We start from the raw sequence: 19773 nt of genomic DNA, 5'->3' as shown, positions 1-19773 counted from the left end.
TTTTTTGTTACTTTAAACTTCTACTCCACTACATTTCAGAGGGGAATATTGTGCTTTTACTCCACAACATTTATTGGATCACTTTACAGATTTAGATTGATATTACAAAATATAATCATAAAATAGATTATGATGTATTTTCACATGTTAAAATAAGACTATATTAATCCCCGGGGGATAAATCACAAGCTACCCAGTAGTGTTTAAAGTAATTAAAATCAGCTCCACCGTTACCGGCTGCTGGGCTTCATTTCCACACAGGCACTCACACGGAACAGCTCTATACATGTAGCCTGGGGTCCTTCAGAGCAACACCCTTCCAAGATGGCAGCCAACAGTAGCAGCACGGGCAGCAAACCCAGCAACAGCGCCAGTGGAAAACCGTCCGGCCCGTCAGCCGAGCAGGTACTTTAACCTCCACCTCGGGCTGCTTCAGTCGGTACACTCGTTGTTGTTGTTGTTTAGTCGAGTCCGGTGAAGCTAGAGCCGCTAATCCGACTCCCTGTTGGCTAATGCTAACGTTAGCTTCCCCATCGCCCATCATTCTGCTTTCTCACCACCAAACGTGACAACAAGAGCGAGCCAGCGTGAAGCCTTCAATAGTATTTACATGTATAAAGAGTTTGACAATGAATTTGGATTATGTATATTTAATTAGCATAACGTGACGCCTCTAATGGGTCGGTGTGTTCCAGTTGAAGGAAGTGTGAGAACCTATTTTTATCACTGGACACCATCAAACCCTATTCTAACGTCAAGTAGTCAGATTACTATGTAATACTAAAATGTAGAACTCCTAACTTTATACATCCAAAGTACTTGATTTATAAAGATACAGGACGAAGTATAAATATTTAATTTGTTTAATTGATGATCACAACTGGAATGGTGACATCACTACAGTACTGACGCAAACTAAAATGAACAAACATCTGTTTATGTTGCTGATGGTGTGTTTCTTGTGTGACAGGTGGTGGCAACGTTTCAGAGGATGCGTCAGGAGCAGCGCGGTATGGCCTCTAAATCTGCAGAGTTGGAGATGGAGATCAACGAGCACAGGTCGGTGGCAGATGTTCCCACATCTGCAGCCTTCAACTCAAAGCAACAACATAAGAATATGTGCTGAGTCACAAATACATCACTAAAAAACTGATCCGCTGAGTGGATCTGTTGTCGTTTTTTGGTTTTTAAACTTCCCTTATTTTTCCATCCAGCTTAGTAATTGACACCCTGAGGGAAGTGGACCCTACGAGGAAATGCTTTCGTCTAATAGGAGGAGTGTTGGTGGAGCGGACGGTAAAAGAAGTTCTACCAGCCCTGGAAACCAACAAAGAACAGGTGATGGATGAGAAAGTGAAAAAACAAATCTATAAAATGAGTGCTGCATTGTTTAAATATGTATTTAAACTTCAAGTAGATACTTGCAAAGTCAACATACGTGCATACTTGTAACCTTTTAATCCACTGATCTTCCCCCCCCCCCCTTTTGTTTTCTCCTCAGATCTCCAAAATAATCGAGACCATCAACACACAGATGCAGACGAAAGGCCGCGAGCTCACGGAGTACAGGGAGCGCTACAACATCCGGCTGATGGGAGAGGGTGAAGGAGAGGCTCAAGGCCAGTCGGCAGTGTCTTCCAGGGACAGCGAGGGGGGTGGGTCTAAAAGCGGAGCTGGCGTTTTAGTGTCGTAGTTTGTGATGAAGGGCCTTTATGATTTCTGCAGTACTGAAAACATGTTTGGAACGATGAAATCTAGGGTTCAAAATTGGAACTTTTCACAGGAAAACATTGGTTTTGATTAAATTTCCGCTTAACATACTTCACTTGGTGTTGAAGTTCTTTGCAACCGACACAAACTCACTATGCGTGGTGTTGTGTGTGTAACAACCGAGGCTGTTTGTCTTACATCTGCCTTTTAGTTTTTATTTCTGAAATATTGTGGCGTAAATTAAACAATTACATTTCAAGTGCTTGTTTTAGTCTCACTCTCATTTACACCTGAGCAAATACATATTTTACTGTCTCAGATTACAGAAAATAATTTCCCCATATTAAGATATAATTCCCAAAGGTGCTATGTTAAAGATTAAAGATTCACAGCAAAAAATAAAAGTCAAATGCCTAAAACATACTGAGTGCACATGGTTATTAAATTAAAAGCTACATCACTGTGCATTTTTAAGTCAACATGCATTATTTAGACTTACCATTTTGAACTAACAGCTTCAAAATTAGGTGGAAAAAAGCTGATTTCACAGGATCCTTAAGTAGGTTGAGCTTTTCAAAAACATCTGTTATGAGCATGAACAAGAGATTATACCGTTAACATGTCACTATACATCAAAATGAATGTGTCACGACACATCAAATTGTCTCCACACGTCAGCCGGATACAGAACGGCTGGTTTGAATTCGTAATGTGAGGTCAGTTAGTGAGTGACCAGAAGTCAGAGCTACCACCACAATATTTAATGAAGCCACTGAAAACGCAATGGAAGTTGTCCTATTCTTTCTGATCTGCAGCACATGCTTGAGCTCGGTTAAATTCATTTGTTGCGGCCGAGGACCTGATGTGTGCTGTCTGCACGGTTCACGTCGTAGTTAAGACAAACATGTTTTTTGTTGATGGTTCATGAATAAAAGAATGTCACAATTGTGCTTTTTGTGTGGCGTCTGTGTTTACAACTAAACATCACCGCTTTAACTTCAAGCAGTATCCCATGCATGTGTGGTAAATAACATGTTTAGATTGCATAAATATAACAATGTGACCTGTGAATAGCAAATAATGCAGTCAAATTAAAGAAGGGTTCTTAGTCCCAGTTTGACTGATGTATGAAAATAGTCTATATTTATATATTATATTATATAAATACATATATATATATTAGGCGTGATTAACATTCATGGTTTTCTTGTGGATTAAGGCAATGGGATTTTTTCATTTATTCTATTTTTGGCCAGAGTTTTGAATGACAAATGAATTTGGATTCTTTAATTAAAGATAAAAACTGCATAAAATTGCCTATTGCATTTGTGTCGCTATGATGGGCATATGTGGTTAAATAAGCTTTGCATTTAAATGGGTGTCGCTGTCAGATAGGAGCAACTTGCAATGTTGCCCTTTTTGTTGGTTTGTGGAAAATGTTACTACATTTTTGGGACACCCCGCTTTTAATTTATTTCTGTTTGTTTTATTGCTAAGATTAATATGAACTGTATGACGATGATACTGTACGTCATACTTATATATACAGATATACGAGTACGGTCCGCTCGCATGTGATTATTTAGCAAAAAAGAAAATTTCAAAACCAACTGTCGACGAGGATGGGATTCGAACCCACGCGTGCAGAGCACAATGGATTAGCAGTCCATCGCCTTAACCACTCGGCCACCTCGTCTTATGGACTCCATACACTCAGCAAACAGCATCTTATAGAACACATAGACACACTTTGTAGCATTTACACCTTCACTGTAACGTGACACTAACGCTGTAGTGACAACAGCCCTTTATTTCCACTCGTGCCCGTTAATAAACACTTCAACACTTCAGCAAGCGGTGCACCGGGACCAAATTCGGTGGCGCCTTTACTCCCGACATTACGGTCGTTACGTATCAACATGCGTCCGCCGTCACAGCAGCAGCAGCTGAAACGGTAACAACCGTGTTGTTTTTTGACGGAGATCACGGATTAGATTCGTCGTTTTATTCGCGCCGTGGAGGCCCGTGGTGAAAAAATCTGGAGCAGTTGTGCCGCAAACTAGCAGAAATGATGCAAGTGGTCGTTGCATTTCCAGCCTAGCAGGCTGCAGCGTTAGCATGTGGCTAATGTTAGCTGGTACGCTCGGACAGAAATAGCCCAGCCTCGCTCCTCCGGTGTTCGGACCTTGCTTTGTGTACACCAGTTTGGTCAGGTTTTGCAGTTTCTCTGGAATGCATCTCTCCAAGAAATGTTCCGTCTTCAAAGTGGTGCTGAGTGCTCTGCTGATCGTGGCGCTCCTGCAGCTCATATACCTGTCCTTCTTATCCAAGTTCTACGGTAAGCAGCAGCGGTACCTGTACTCTCAGCTCTTTGGAGGCTCCGGGGGCAAGAAGAATGGGCACCCCGAGAAGAACTCTCGGAAGGAGCGTCTGAGGTACTCGCTGTCTACCGGTGGGATCTTCGACAACAGCGGGCAGTACCGGGTGTACAAGAACTTGATCAAAAGTGATTTCACCACGAACCACAAACCGGGATCCGACCCCGGCTCCAGCGTCCTGGCTTTAGCCACACACACGACCATCAACAACCTGCATCACCTGGAATCCCTCCTGGAGAGGTGGCACAACCCGCTCTCTGTGGCCATATTCGCACACGGGCAAGATGTCAAGTTTGCCACAGCTCTGGTCTACGCACTCAACTTCTTCTGCCCTCAGATCCAATCCCTGGTGGACTTCCACCTGGTCTGCCTGTCCGGGGAGATGGCCAGTTTCCCTGACCAGGACCGGGAGCACTTTGCAGGTCTTGATGACTGCGCCTCGGTGTTCTCCAGACTGGAGACCCACCGGGACAAAGACAAGAACTATGCCATCAGTGGGAACGTCTCCTACCCCAACAACCTTTTGCGCAACGTCGCCCGGGGTGGCACCGAGTCCTCCTACATCCTGGTCATCGACATCGACATGATGCCGAGCGCGGACCTGCACCAGCAGTTCATGGCCTTGGTCTTTACGCGCGAGTCAACGGGCGCCGAGGTGTTCGTGCTGCCCGCCTTCGAGATCCGCCACGCCCGGAAGATGCCCGCCAACAAGGCCGAGTTGGTCCAGCTCTACCAGGTCGGTGAGGTCCGGCCGTTCTACGAGGAGCTGTGTCCCCGCTGTCAGGCCCCCACCAACTACTCGCAGTGGGTCAACAGCCACGTCAGAGAGACGGGCACCATGGAAGTCGCCCACACGCTCACCTGGACGGACCCCTGGGAGCCTTTCTACATCGGGCCCCACACTGTGCCCCTCTATGACGAGAGCTTCAAGCAATATGGCTTCAATCGTATCAGCCAGGTTTGTGTGATTTCAACATGTTGGAATTGCCCCTTTAATGGACAATCAACTTTGTTGCTGATTTATTTGCATCTGTCCTTCCTGCGGTAACACCTCGACACCTCGACCCATCTCTTCTCTCCTCATCGTGCTTCTACTTGTCTTCCTCTTGACGCGTTTCATCTCCTCCTCCTCGTTTCCAGTTTTTCTTGCCGTCACCTTCCTTCTCACCTCCTCTGTCCTCTTCTGTCTCATCTATCATTCTCACCTCCTCTCCTCCTCTCCTCCTCCCTCATCACTTCCCACTTCTCACAAGTGTCTTCTTGTCTCCCCGCAGGCCTGCGAGCTCCACGTGGCCGGATACAGGTTCTCGGTGCTGAGCTCGGCGTTCGTGGTGCACCGGGGCTTCAAGATCCAGGGGGAGTTCCACGCCAGGAAGGACGAGGAGAACAAACGCAACCGCGTTCTGTTCCGCAGCTTCAAAGAGGGCCTGAAAACCAAATACCCATCCTCCAACCGACGGTGCTGAAACGTGACGAGGACCACACGTCCGGCCTCTGATGAAAATGACGGTGTTTCTGATTTTAACCAGATTTAGCTTCACGTCCACACTTTTCTTTGATTTCTCCAGATGACGGCACAGTGGGAGTTTAATCCAATCCGACGCTCGGGGTTTATTTGAAGTCGCTCTGAAAGTGAGCATCAGGGAAAGGTTCTCTGGAGGTTTCAGAGAGCGTCCTGCTGGTTGGGACTGAAAGTAAAAAAGGATTGGAAGTCTGGCTCGGGGCTTTTTTTTTTTTAATCTAATGCAAATCCGAAAATCTAGATGCCATTTGATCGACATTAATGTTAAAGCATATGAGGTACTTTTTCTTGAGCTGGTCCAGATACAAAAATATACCCTGTGAGACACCGAGTCTCTACATATTCACACCCTGAGAGTTCACCAACATGAAGTTAGACGCTCAACGTTTCACTGACAGCCGATCAAAGACAGAAATCACATTCAGTCGTCCCTTTTTGTTGTCCGATGTAACGTCAAGTTATAGTTTTTATCCTAAAGATAGAACTGCGTGATGCGAATGTGGTTTAAAATGACTGAGATATGAGAATGAACAGCCTTCTGACTGGTTCATTCAAATGAAGGCACAATCATGAAACTGTAAAAATATATAATTCTCCCTTTTGGTTCCTGAGTTAGTTTTTTTGTTGCTTATATCACTTTATTTCTTTTGAACGTCGTGCCAATCAATGATGCGGTCCGACCACCAGGTGGCAACAAGCACTTGAGTGTTGGGAGCAGTGTTGCATCATATATATATTGAAGTTGAAGCACTACAGCAGAACACGGGGATTACGCAACACCGGTGTTGTTTGGCGCTCAAGGGGATGTAAACGCACCCCCGCGCCATTTCAGACGCCGCGAGCGCTCGTTGTCGCCTGCAAACTGTCTGAAGAGATTACTCACAAGTCCCGAGGACGACAAAGCGACAAAGACGCTTTACATAGAACATTGTGCGACACGATGATCACGCCAACACTGTGGGAAACTACTGTATGGAGGATCTGACGCTGGTAGTCGGTTAGGTCATCTAGAGCTGGGGGTTTTCTCCTGAAGTAGACTTTATGATGTGGGGCTACATGTAGAAATGTAGCACGGATCAAACAGAAAACTGCACAATCACAATGTAAACCAAACAGTGGAAACCCTCAGCACCACTAGAAAATATCAGATTGATTTTATACTTTATACTCGTGTTATTCTGTGGTACATGCAGTATTAAATATGAACGCACTCTTCTTATAAACAGTACTGCAAAGTGTACACCAATCCTTTTAAGTGTTAAGTCGATGTGTAATTGTTTTTGGAGAACACTGATATATTTATTGTGAAAATGTTTTAGTTCAACTGGAATTGGTTGAATTTTTATATTTTTTAATTTAAATGACCCTAAGCAGGAAAACTGTAGCACGAAATAGTGTTTGGTGCGGGACAAAAAAAACTGTGTTTGGTTTGGAATATTTAGTTTTAGAACCACTTTAAATCATTTTCATTTGGTATTTTTGGAGTGAGATCAATTTCAGCATATTGTGTGATGACGTGATACTGTGGTACTTTATTTCTCATGTGTCTTTTCTTCTCCATTTCTTTGTTTGCCTGATTTGTATTGTTGGAATTTGTATTAAACCTACAGGGTGATTTTTATTTGACCCATAACTGTCAGTCATTATACTTTGTATTGTCATTATTATACGAGCTACAGTACGAACTACAGGGCTTAAAGAGCATAAAGTTATGATGGAATTTGTAGTTCTGTCAGAAAAAACTACAAGATATCAGCAGAAGTATCGTTCACCGAGCACTTGACACGCTTGACATTAACTTGTGGTGTAACATGGCTTAAGATGGGGGGGGGGGGGGGGGTTTAAAGGCATCCCTGCACCAATAGCATTAACATGTGGTGGGTGATTATACAGTGAGTCAGGCCAGCATCCAATTAAAAGCTCCTTTTGAGTAATTAGGAACTGTATTAACGTGGACTTCAAGGAATCCTCAGCAAGGCTCCTGTTTGATAGGAGTTAAGAGCTTCACCACCCGAGTGACTGAAGAACAACGCTTTTATTTAATATCTCTGTACGACAAACGTTTCAGGGAGTTGACGTAGAAAATATATATATATAAAAATAAAAAGTCATTATCTGTGTTGGTGGAGCTTTGATCGGTGAAGCGGCCATCTGCTTTTAAAAGCGGAGCACGTGTGACATTCGCCACTTGTCCAGAGCCACAGTGGCGTTTGGTGGCTAAGCCTGCATTAGCTGGGCCCAATAATGAGCCGGGCATGCGAGACCTGGCTGCACGCAACGCCGGCGCTTTGGCTTTCATTGAGCGCACCTATAATCACCCTCCACCTGATAAAGTAGTGCGTAGAATATCTGTCACTTTTGCTTTCTGGTGAATCCATCAAGCCTTCCTCTCCAAAGATCTTATGAAAAGAGTATTCATGCATCTATAAAAAGCTTTGTATTGTTATAGAAGTTTGTTTCCCACTTTCCTTTGAGCTACAGAATTACATTGTCTTAAAAGGTTTGTATTGAAATACATAAAATAACAGACAGACTAATACCTACTGCATTGGATTTATACACGAGGCCTACGTTATGGCATGTTCTTTGTCGACAAATACACAAATTAAAGAATACCACTTAAAGTAGTTATTTCCCTGCAGCAATAAGCTGTCGGTATCAACCCGTCCCAATCTCCCCGTGTCCCGGGTGTTAGTAATGTGGCAGAAGGTGCAGAAATGTTCCGAGGTGTTAGCTTGCGTGGATCAGGAGAGGCAGGTTTGGTGAGGTAAAGTGGGGTTATATCGACAGCTTTGGGGAACGGAGGCTTATCTGGGTCAGAGAGCTTTACGACATAAGCAATTAGGGCTGCCTTCTCTTGTGTACCGCTAGCAGGAGGGAGGCCTCCCGCCATCTAGATTAGCCGCCCTGCTAAGGGCCAGGAAAACTCCTCTCGGCTTCTGGCAGTGCAGGGAACCAGCTGGAGGGCGAGATGAGCAGGGAGTGGGGGTGGGGGTGGTGGGGGGGGGTTTCCTCCTCGAGAGGGGAGGGAGGAAAAAAGGGGTGAGGGCCATGAGAGCAAAGGGTCAACGTGCAGGCGTTGTAGACACGCGGGGGCCTTCTGGGTCAGCGAATGGGGGAGAAATGAAGGATTCAATGACCCACGCCGATGAAAGGAATTCGCAAAATGAGAAAAACGTGGCTACAAACGAGTTGGTTGTTTGTCCACTGTAGCGTGTTTAACTGCAGTTTGAATAGAGAAAAACAGAGGACCATAGAGGATAGTTACGCCTCTCGGCTTAACATCGGGGATTTCTTGTAATGAGCCACTTGACTGGAAGGATGTGCAAGTGATTAGGCCGAAAGGTTTAGAGAAATGGTCGAAGAGATCTTTGCACCTTATTGACTGAACATGCTCACTGAAGTGTCTGAAAAGGGGGGATTTAGAATGTATTGTGTCTGAATACTGACTTACTAATAGATTACAACTACATGACTGTGTATTTCTCGCGCAAGAGCCGGACGTCTCTCGTCCAAAAGTAAGTAGTCACATTTGACCCGACGAATTGTTTCAGCGTTAGAAACGTTGCAAGATGAAAGCTTCTTCTTCTCTTTAAAAATCACAAAGTGGGGGAGAACTGTTGAAGTAGTTCCAGTTTATTATTTTCACTATCAATCAATCAATAGAAAATAAAAAAGATGCCTTTCACAATTTCAAGAGCCTGGTTTGACATCCTCAAATGTCTTATCCAACAAAAAGTAAGAAAAAAAACCACTAAGATGTTACATTTTTAAGCTAGAACCAGGTGTTTTTTACATCCATATCAGCATTTCTCCTGCTCTAATATTCTACAATGTCTTCTTCTATGAACTCCTCTCTACTCTTCCTCGCACAGTGTGCTTCATCACACGTTCATCCCCAAGAGGTGGTAACCACACGCTGAGCGCCACCGAGATGCAGCCATCCGTTTCACTTAAACAAGTGAAGGCTTAACTGCGGTCAATGCCAGCTTTGGGAGACGTTTACCTGTCTGCTTACTGGAGAGAGAAGAAGAAGAAAAAAGCCTCTCGGGCAAAGGGCGCGCATATCACTGTGGCTCTAAACCCGGTGTTCTTGGACGCCTAGGCTGCCCGCATCTTAAATGTATCCCGCTAAAGCCAGACTATCCGCGCTGGAGGACAGAAGTAATGAGACGTGACACTGTCGGAGGGGGGAGGGGGGAGGAGGCCTAACAGATATCGGTAATCCCTCTCACCAAGCTCTTAGTCTCCCACCCCTGCTGTCACATGAACCCAGCTGGAGAACACACACCAGACACACACAGGTGAGTAACCGTTAAAAGTTACTGTGCTGCAGAAGATTCACACACACACGCACACACACACACGCACACACACACACACACACACACACACACACACACACAAACAAAGTGAAGTAGTACAACATAACTTCTCTACCACTCACACACTTTTTACAGTGGCTGCAGCGGCGCCGGTTAGTTAATTCTGCTTCGATCGATCGACGCCAGGTGGTAGCAGATGATGGATGATACAATTACCCCAATGTTTACCCAAAACACTCTGGCTGTGTGCCAAGAATGTCTGAACGATGACCTGAAGTGAGTTCAGTGACATCATGCATTGCTGCTGCAGTGAGGGGGGGGGGGGGACAAATCAAACATTCTGATTTTAAAAAAGTCTATTAAAAAGTAGCACTAAAGATTGAAATGAGCTGATTTTACTGCGTAGAAGCTGCTTTGATATCGACCCACCTGGCTTTGACACTGACTCCAGTTAACATACTTAATAAAGCAGTTGTAACACGGGAGATTAAGTGGGATTTATATGACGGATTCAGTTTTCAGCCCTCGAAGCGAAGGATCACACGACATGACAAAATCAATATAAGCTAGTAGTGAGGGTGACTGTTTTCACTGCTGTTTAAGTATCTTTCTTTGCTTGTCAGAGTTTGTAGAACATCTTTGCAGATGCTATTGAACAGTCAACGGGAGAATTGGTGAATAATAGAGAAATATTAACACCAACTGGATGAGAGTTGACCTACATGCAGCGGACTAATTTAACTATTAGTGAATACTAACGTTAGGCCTGTGTCCTAGTTTCATGCGACTCATTTGAAGTTTGAGTATATGTAGAAGGCTGGAACAGCAACAGATACTTTAGGGATACTTTGTATACTTTAAGAATACTTGGTATACTTTAAGGAGTCAGTACGCAGACTGATACTTGCCTTTTGAGTGTATTGTCCCAGAATGTACGACACAAAGTAAATGAGCTGCTTTAATTAAAGCTGCACACGATACAAATAAATAACTTAAGGCCTTTTGTCACTTCTAGTTTGTACATGGAATACAAAAAGTTTATTCAAATCCTGTTTTATAGTAACTGTAAAAACAGATTACTATGAAAGTATTAGCAAAAATGCTTCTTTAGCATTAAGACATATTACTGTAAATGCTACACAACTGATCTGCTGTTCAATCTAGCTTTGGCAAAAATGTATCAGCCTACTTTAACCATTGGGCTTGGAAAGCTCTCTCACACACACACACACACACACACACACACACACACACACACACACACACACACACACACACACACTAAAATGTAATCTTTTGTTTCCCAGCTGTACTGAAAACAGACCCCCCAAAAAAACCATTGTGCGTATGAATTTTGTGTGCCATTGCACTTCTACTGAGGATTTTCTTCCCTTTTGTGGACCTCACACAGATGTTTTTTGTAATTGTAGAAATGTAAGAATTACGTTGAATGAAGCACACAGAGTGTGGCTCAGATCCACGACATTGACTCAATTTACAGCGCTATCAGAGCGCTAGTTCTGCCACAGAACAGGCGAAAACAGTACAAAGCCTCAACAGGATGAACGCTTGTGATCGTGTCTTCCAACACCCTAATTAAGAAACTATTGCTTTGAACTCAAAGGGGGGAAACACCCCTCCAACACGTCGCTCTGTGGGTCATGACAGACGTGTACCCTCATCTTACAACGCCGCTTCCCGCCTTCTTCTTTAACGTCCCTCTAAAAGACAAATGCTTCTTTCTGGGCCGGGCCGACCAGAGAGGATCAGTGGGAGTCACCAAAGTAGGAATTAATGAGCATTATAGCATTAGGAAAGAATAAGTCCCAAATTAAATCCTTCAGGGTTCCTAAACAACTCCAGTTAACACCTGTTACGCGTGATGATGGAGGGAAGCGACTCAGTGGTGGAGCAGCTTCGTCCTTCAATCAGAGGGTCGGAGGTTCGATTCCCCGGCCTCTGCTAGTCCATGTCGAAAAACGCATTTCTATAATTTCCTTCATCTGAGTCTTTCAAACAGCAGTGATTTGCTGGGCTATTTTTTAAAGGCTTAAATTAGCATTTAGCAGCTAACGGTGAGCTCGCGGTAAGCTGATCCTTCGAGAGCGAACATGATACCGTCTGATGGGGGGTGGTTCATTGTGCTGGAGGGAACAACAACCCGATCCACTGGCTAACGATACCTGGAAAGAACATTACACAAATAATCTCCGGAAAGCTTTTCACGTCACACCTCCAAGTGTAGAGGAGCTCGTTGCTCCGACTCACTTATTAATTCGCTCAGGGACTTATGTTTTGGTATTTCCTCGTTATTTAAGGAGCATTTCTTATCGTGGATATGTGATAATACGCAGTCGTAGAGAAAACAAAGTGCTTAGAGCTCGCTATTACGTTCCTTCATGTGTGCACAGTTTTGCAATCAATTTAGACCAACACTGACATGTATATATGTAAGTAATATAGTTTTTAATTACATTTTTAATAGAAGGAATACATTAATGTGTCAAAGTATTAAAATACCTACGCACGGTGAGAAGTATCAATCAATTTTACTTATAAGAACTTTAAAAGTTTTAAGTTTTAAGTCAACATGTTTCCCAGCTGTTCCCCAAAACATACTGAGTCGTGACCCCAAAACCAAAGTGTGTGTTGAGCTTCTCCCGAGGGAAGCCCAGTTTATTTTTCCTTCTTGTGAATGTCCATCTCATATTGATCTAGGGTGCTCATAAGGTTTTTGTAAGTGCAGAAATGTACAAATTACATTCAATTAAGCACACAGGGTGCGGCCCAAATGTTGCTTCTCCGAGCGAATATTTGCAGGTTTTCTTAATTTCTTTTCAATGATAGTAGAAGTAATACCTCTGAAGTGTGGACCGTTAGTTTCGGGAAAAGAAGAAGTTTTAATATGTCAATTTGGGCTAAAATTGTGAAAATATTTCACTGTTTCTTGACATTTTTGAGACCAAACAATGAGAAATAATACTTGTCTGTTGCAGCCCTGGCTGTTACAGTTGGACAAAACTAATAATATATATATATATATATATATATATATATATATATATATATATATTCAAATATATGCATTAAATTGAGCTGGAGATCTGATTTAAACCTTTGGTTTAAAGTTTTAATGAAATCCCCCATCCCACATGTACTTCATATCACCTGTGTCTATTGAATCAGGAGATCTCTCTCTCTCTCGACGGACGGGGAAGACATTTTTTGGCGTTTGTTTGGCGAGTGCGGGCTGAGAGGTAAAGCTAACACACAGTATGTTGAGGACGAGGGGGGGAGGGGGGGGGGGGGGGGGGGATAGACCTGTCTGGGAGGATACTGCTATTGAGTTGCAAATGAGCTTGTAATTAGCCCTTACACATTTGCCTGGAGGGAATTAGTGTGTGTGTGAGTGTGTGTGTGTGTGTGAGTGAGTTTTTTAACCCATTTTCCTTAGAATAGGGGTCGACAGTGATAAGCAGATAATACTAATTACTTCTCCTCCCAATTGCTTGTTAATTGTGCTTGGTGTGGATTTATACAGCATGGTAATATCCCCCATTCCACACATACACACACACACACACACACGCACACACGCACACACACACACACAGCATGCCCCCCCGCTTTGCCTGTTGGCAAAATCAACAGGTCATTTTTTTAAGCAGGAGGCTTCTGGTTAATCCTCTAATTAATTATGCCAAGTGGGGTTCCACCATCTATAGGTCCAGCCAATGAGGCAGTGTGTGTGTGTGTGTGTGTGTGTGTGTACATTCATTTGTAGTTACTAACAAGTTTTACACATTCTCCAGTTTGTTCTTAAATTAAAACACACACAAATTCAATGGCACTAAAGGTTTAGATCTGCTGAAGATAAAAACGTCTTTCTGACATCTTTCTGCACTCTTTATAGTTATTATTACTTTATAATGAAATAACTGGTCGTAAACATGAAGAGTCTCTCACCCGATGAGTTGACGAGGAGCAACCCGAATGCACCAGTAGTTTTGGGGTAAAGGCGTCGGCTCAGTCCGGGCCTCTGGATCAGGTGTGCCGTGTCCTTCGGGCGGTTCACCACCTGAAGGAGGAAACAGCAGAAGACACACAAAACACCGTCACATCTACAAACAATTTGGACTTTCCAGTTCTACTATCCTGCCCGATGGAAGGGAACCCAAACACTTGGAGGTAAACAGATAAACCTTTCTGTGAAGTGACAGTGACAATTAGCATTTTATTGTTTGTGGGCTGTTGGATGGAGATGGATTATCTTTGGCAGCGGTTCAGAGGAACACTCAGGACTATTATATGAAGAGATAAAGTTGAACTTCCTAAGTGCCTGCCTTTAAGGATGCCTCTCCAAAACGTTCATAGCAGCTATTTAACATTAGTGTGAATAAAATGACATTTTAAAGTACAACAGTATATACATTTTTGGTATCAATTTCAAAATAAAAGTGTCTGAAATTGTTACAGACAAGTATAATTACAGCTGTCCAAAAAACATGGCCACGGTGTGACATAAAGGAAAAATATATAGGACATAAATGGTCTTGAAGTTACACATTAAATCACTATACGTACATTCTCAATAATAATTAAAGGCAGTAGAGACAAAAGCATGATCAGTGATGTCAAGATGTTGTATTTTGGAAAGATTTAATGTATAAGATGTGATGTATATATATGCCCCCCCCCCCCCCGCCCCTCCCTTCTACAAACACATATGTAATCGGTTCAGTCCACCACCATCTTATCATTCATCCCGCTCCAACGGCTTGGGAGCGCTTAAGCAGATTTTGGTTCAGTCTGCTCTCAAAGTGTTAAACAGATTGGGTTGGTGGGGATTTCTTGTACTGAAGGTGTGTCTGTGTGTCTGTGTGTGTGTGTGTGTGTGTGTGTGTGTGTGTGTGTGTGTGTGTGTGTGTGTGTACGTAAGTGTGGTGGTGGTGGGCAGGGACGCAAAGTGTCTGAAACTTGGAGGGGTTAGATTAACTGTGAGCATGATCTTCACTGAGCTCATTTCTCCCCTTCTGTGCCAAAGAGTGTGGCGGACACACACACACACACACACACACACACACACACACACACACATAAAATCACACCTAACCCCCCTTTGCATTAGTTTACCAATCCCACCTGGTATGTTAAGCTAGATTTAGGCTCTAACATGTATCAAATGATTGCCTACTGCTTATAGAGTCATTCTATACGCTTTCTATACCCTAAACACCATGAACAGCATCTCTAATTGACTGTAAATTAACTAGTGTTGATTCCGATAATTGATCAACTGCTTAGAGTAATTTATCTACATATTTGCTCATCTCAGCTGCTCAAACAAGAGAATTTTCTACTTTTCTCTGTCTTATATTATTGTGAAATGAATAATATATATAATGAAGAAGAGATGATGAAGCCTCAGTCATAACTACAATGTTGAGAATCACTATTTGGGTTAAAACTTGCCTCATGAGACATTTACATTTTTAATTGCACATGCTTGACATGTAGCATCTTCCGGTGTTTCATCAGCAAATATTTAAAAATAAAAAACATAACTGTGTCCCGAGTATAAGTCTTAAGATGACTCCTCACTTGATGCTCATATGGAATTTATGTTTTAATACATTTATTTCCAAATTAAGAAAGAAAATGTATGATTAATATTGTTTTAATTTAATTTTCTTTTAAATTGTCTGTATTTCTATGTAATATATGATCATTTGCTTCAACAATAGATTATTGAAACGTTAAAGCACTAAAGAAGTATTTAAGATGACACAAACTGGTTTTGTTGGAGGAATTATTTAAATGTATTGTTTAGTATTGATCCCAACAACACAACCTGATGTTCATAGATATTATCTGTATTCTAGACAGATTTGTAGACGAATTTTAAGCCACTTCACCGATGATCCTTCACCTGACTGCAACCTTTATCCAAAGCCTCATATGCACTGCAGGGATTAATCTATGTCTGCTTTCAGCGCCGTTTGTTTTAGGCTGTAAGTTAAATTGCTAATTTAATATCTATAACTTAACGTTCAGGCTTTGGTCCGCTGATGCTTGGTAAAGTGACACACACATATATATATATATATATATATATATATATACATTTTCTCTCAGCTATGGTGTGCAAATGAAGTGTAACGTGTTTGTATTACAGTTGACAGATGCTGACAGGATCCTTAACCTGATTAATAAGAAAATTATCCTAAGACTGATTAATGAGCTACTGAGATCAGAGGGATTGAACCAGGCAGCAGATCATTAATTCCTTATCCCGGAGTTGCTCCACCATACATCGATGCCTAGGGGCGTTTTTATTATGCCTTGTCCTGGCAAGAGGTCGCGGAGGATGAACTATGGAACCGTATCTCTTTTAATTACATGGGTATTAGCTGGTTGGGGATGGCAGCTTTGTGTCCCGACGTGTCTTCTCGGCCAAATGTCCAGGCACATTTTCATGACCATGACCCCACGATGTAATAATTGTGCCATCAACGTTCAGGCTTAACCATTCCTCACTACGACTTTAAAGTGTTCACTCATTCCTAGAAGTATGAATACCCTCACTTCTTGGCATTCTCCTTACATCTTCTTGGGTTTGCCTGCTGTCAAAAAATCGTGGAGTGGTTTTCTCTCCACGTCTATCATCTCTTGTCCATGGCTGTCTCCATCTCCACCAGATCCATCATCAAATAACATATCCCCGCTTGTTTGCTCGCTGCAGTCATCCCAGCAGTCAATGTATCCTCAGGCTATAAGCCAAACAAGCTGATCAGCCAGTCACCTCTGTACACACTACCCCCCACTAAGAGGCTAATGGCCCGGACGCATAATCCTTCTCAAAACAACTACAGAGATGCTAATTGTATCTCGCTATAAATACAGGTCGACTCCTTGTCCTCTTTCTTTATTTAGCTTGCGGCCACCGTTGCGCACCAGCTTCTCTGAAACATTTACCCAAATACCGGGAAAGACTCTGCTACTTAAGAGAGGCGGAGGATAGATGCTGCAAGTGTCAAAAATCTTTCCATCAATCTTGGAGAAAACAAAGAGGCAGCGAGCGCACGGAGCGTTACGCACGGTTGGACACAACACTTCATGCGCCTCGCGAACATTTCATAGCTTCTTCGGTGAGCTACTGGGGAGGGGGGGGGGGGGGGGCGGAAAGCACCTAGTCGAGATGTTCCCACTGCCGATGTTCACGCCGGACCAGGTCGCTCGGGTGTGCGAGAACTTGGAGGAGACCGGGGACATCGAGCGCCTCGGCAGGTTCCTCTGGTCCCTGCCCGCGGCCGTCCCTGGCTCCGCCGGGGAGGCGCTCAACCGACACGAGTCCGTGATGCGAGCGCGAGCGCTGGTCGCCTTCCACGGGGGAAACTTCGAGGGTCTTTACCAGATCCTCCAGAGTCACCGGTTCACGCGCGAGTCGCACGCCAAGCTCCAGGACCTGTGGCTGGACGCGCACTACCGAGAGGCGGAGAGGCTGCGCGGACGGCCGCTGGGCCCGGTGGAGAAGTACCGGATCCGCAAGAAGTTCCCCCTGCCCCGCACCATCTGGGACGGCGAGCAGAAGACCCATTGCTTTAAGGTAAACACAATGATACGCGTTCTAGTGTTACGGCTGCTGGTGACAGGGTGATAGAGTTTGAGCCCCGCGGTACAACCCACGTGTTTTAGGGCGACATCTATTGCATCATATTATATTATTATAATGCATTCAGACTATAGGAAAGTGCATCTTAACATTGTAAACTTGACCACCAGCAGCTCTCTACAGGTGATTTTTAACCTGCTGTATGGAGCAGCCTGGTCTTTGAGCTCTTAAGATGATAATATCCAGAGCTTTGGTTATCCCTCTGCCTTCTTCCATGACTTTACACTACTTTAGACGTGGTGGCCTGTTGCAAGATCAGAAGTCTCCTACAAGTCTGGTCAATACTTTCTGACCAGGATATGCAGGCTTTCATATACCGACAAACAAGGTTAGATTACGGCTCCTAAAGATGCCAAATTAGTAGTTTTAGCACTGATTTCAGCACAACTTGTAAATCTATAGGTGAATACATCATGTTAATTTCATTTGTTTCGTCATATATCTTAAACCAACTTTATATGATGTCACACAGCCTTTTATTTGACCTGTTTTTGATTTAAAATGGTCACTTCAGCATAATTTACTGTGTGTACCTGCAAAGGCCAGATTTCTGCAGGTTCCATTAGAGTTTAATCTGTAATTAGCAGCTAATATTTCAAATATAAAACCACAGTATGAGCAATAATCTAAACGAGCCTATCTATCTGCTATCCAGGAGCCAACATAGACATTCATTCCATGTTGAACTCTTCAGCTCCTCGCCTGCAGACATGTGTATACAGAAATATACACAAACACTGAATTTCACCATGAGTGGTTCTTTTGGAAGCAAATAGATTGTCTTTAAGTTATGATAACTGTTATGATTAACTTTAAAGATTCAAAGATTAAGTTGTGTGTTTATGTGTGTGATCTCCCTCATGTGACTGGGGGGACGTATCGTTCATAGTTAATCTGTAATTCCAAACCTCAGGAGGGATAGCCTCCCCGACAGCCTATTAAGCCCCTTAACATGATCCAATTTGGTGGCTATGAATTGTCATGTATACTTCCAATAATCTACTGTACTAATAAATCAAGTGTAATGTGATTATACTGAGCATCATATGAGATTATTGTGGTGTAATAGGATATTAAAACACCATATGGTGTCTTATCAAAGTGCTATTCCATGCTAATAGAGTGTACGTTGTGTTGTCTACTTAACAGGAGATAATATAACATGAGATTAATGAATGGCAGCCTAAATATTCCATATATTTCTATGTGTTCTCCAGGAAAGGACTCGCAGTTTGTTGAGAGAGTGGTACCTTCAAGACCCTTACCCCAACCCGTCCAGGAAGCGCCACTTGGCCCAGGCCACGGGACTCACACCCACACAGGTTGGCAACTGGTTCAAGAACCGCCGCCAAAGAGACCGCGCTGCGTCCGCAAAGAACAGGTATGTCAACATTTACATATGGTTATTGGTTAATTCCACTGTATGCAATGAGTATTAACATCTGCCTGAAGAGCAGCTCCAGCACATCTATCCATTGAGCCCGAACTCATGTCTCTCATCTCTCCCTCCACCCAGAATGCAGCAGGATTCCTCCCTCTTGCCCTCTGGGAGCTCCCCTAACGGCTCCCTCCAGGACCGCCGCCATCACGGCCACTTGTTGCCTCCGTCTCCTCGCCACCTGGGCAGCCCGGAGGCCAGCGACTGTAGCACAGACGAGCGGCGAGGAACTGGAGCCTCCACCCCAGAGATCTCCGTCAGCAGCGACAGCGAGTTCGAGTCTTGAGAGGGTCGAGACTCTCTTTTCCCTGCGGAGGGGCGAGAGCAGCGTCCATCATCAGACCCAGATAAAGACATTTAAACTGGCCGTGGCTGTTTGGAAACACTGAGGTGTTCTCAGTGGGAGGAGGAGGAGGCTGTGAGTGGACATTGTGAGGCAATGATGTGCAAAAACAACCAGCACTTAAAAAAAAAGCACCATGGCACATGACTTCGACTGTTAAATGAACTAGTTTACTGCTGAGCATGGTCTTTAGATAATGTGAGTAATAACATTTCAGGTTTTTGATACTTTTGTTTTGGATAGATCATTTTCTAATAGTCATTATCTAAGTTTCATAACTCATTTGTATGGAAATTGTGAGGACACAATGAACAATGCCTTGGGTAGGCTTTTAATATATGTCACTACATTTAGATGCATAACTTTATTATCGTCAGACTACAGC

The 19773-nt window shown here is 43.5% G+C and overlaps 3 protein-coding genes and 1 non-coding gene across 4 annotated transcripts; 3 read left to right on the top strand and 1 right to left on the bottom strand.

Moving 5' to 3' along the window:
* The first annotated feature begins 291 nt into the window (after nt 1-291).
* Nucleotides 292-2660, top strand: pfdn2 (prefoldin subunit 2). Its single transcript, XM_076092563.1, has 4 exons — nt 292-405; nt 971-1059; nt 1215-1338; nt 1502-2660. Exons 1-4 carry the CDS (start codon nt 325-327, stop codon nt 1691-1693), a joined length of 486 nt encoding a protein of 161 aa, XP_075948678.1. The 5' UTR covers nt 292-324; the 3' UTR covers nt 1694-2660.
* A 664-nt stretch (nt 2661-3324) lies between these two features.
* trnas-gcu (transfer RNA serine (anticodon GCU)) lies at nt 3325-3406 on the bottom strand. Its single transcript has one exon. It is a non-coding gene; the product is annotated as a tRNA-Ser (tRNA).
* Nucleotides 3407-3641: 235 nt separating this feature from the next.
* Nucleotides 3642-7256, top strand: b4gat1 (beta-1,4-glucuronyltransferase 1). The gene is made up of 2 exons (XM_076092562.1): nt 3642-5046; nt 5363-7256. The coding sequence occupies exons 1-2, from the start codon at nt 3943-3945 to the stop codon at nt 5552-5554; spliced, it is 1296 nt and encodes a 431-aa protein (XP_075948677.1). The 5' UTR covers nt 3642-3942; the 3' UTR covers nt 5555-7256.
* Nucleotides 7257-17133: 9877 nt separating this feature from the next.
* six7 (SIX homeobox 7) lies at nt 17134-19331 on the top strand. The gene is made up of 3 exons (XM_076092243.1): nt 17134-17541; nt 18825-18988; nt 19124-19331. Exons 1-3 carry the CDS (start codon nt 17134-17136, stop codon nt 19329-19331), a joined length of 780 nt encoding a protein of 259 aa, XP_075948358.1.
* Nucleotides 19332-19773: the final 442 nt, after the last annotated feature.

The sequence above is a fragment of the Anarhichas minor genome, unplaced genomic scaffold, assembly GCF_050575085.1.
Source record: "Anarhichas minor isolate MPS153535 unplaced genomic scaffold, ASM5057508v1 ptg000016l, whole genome shotgun sequence".
In the NCBI taxonomy this organism is placed as follows: Eukaryota; Metazoa; Chordata; class Actinopteri; order Perciformes; family Anarhichadidae; genus Anarhichas; species Anarhichas minor.
This window is presented reverse-complemented; position numbering and strand designations above follow the sequence as displayed.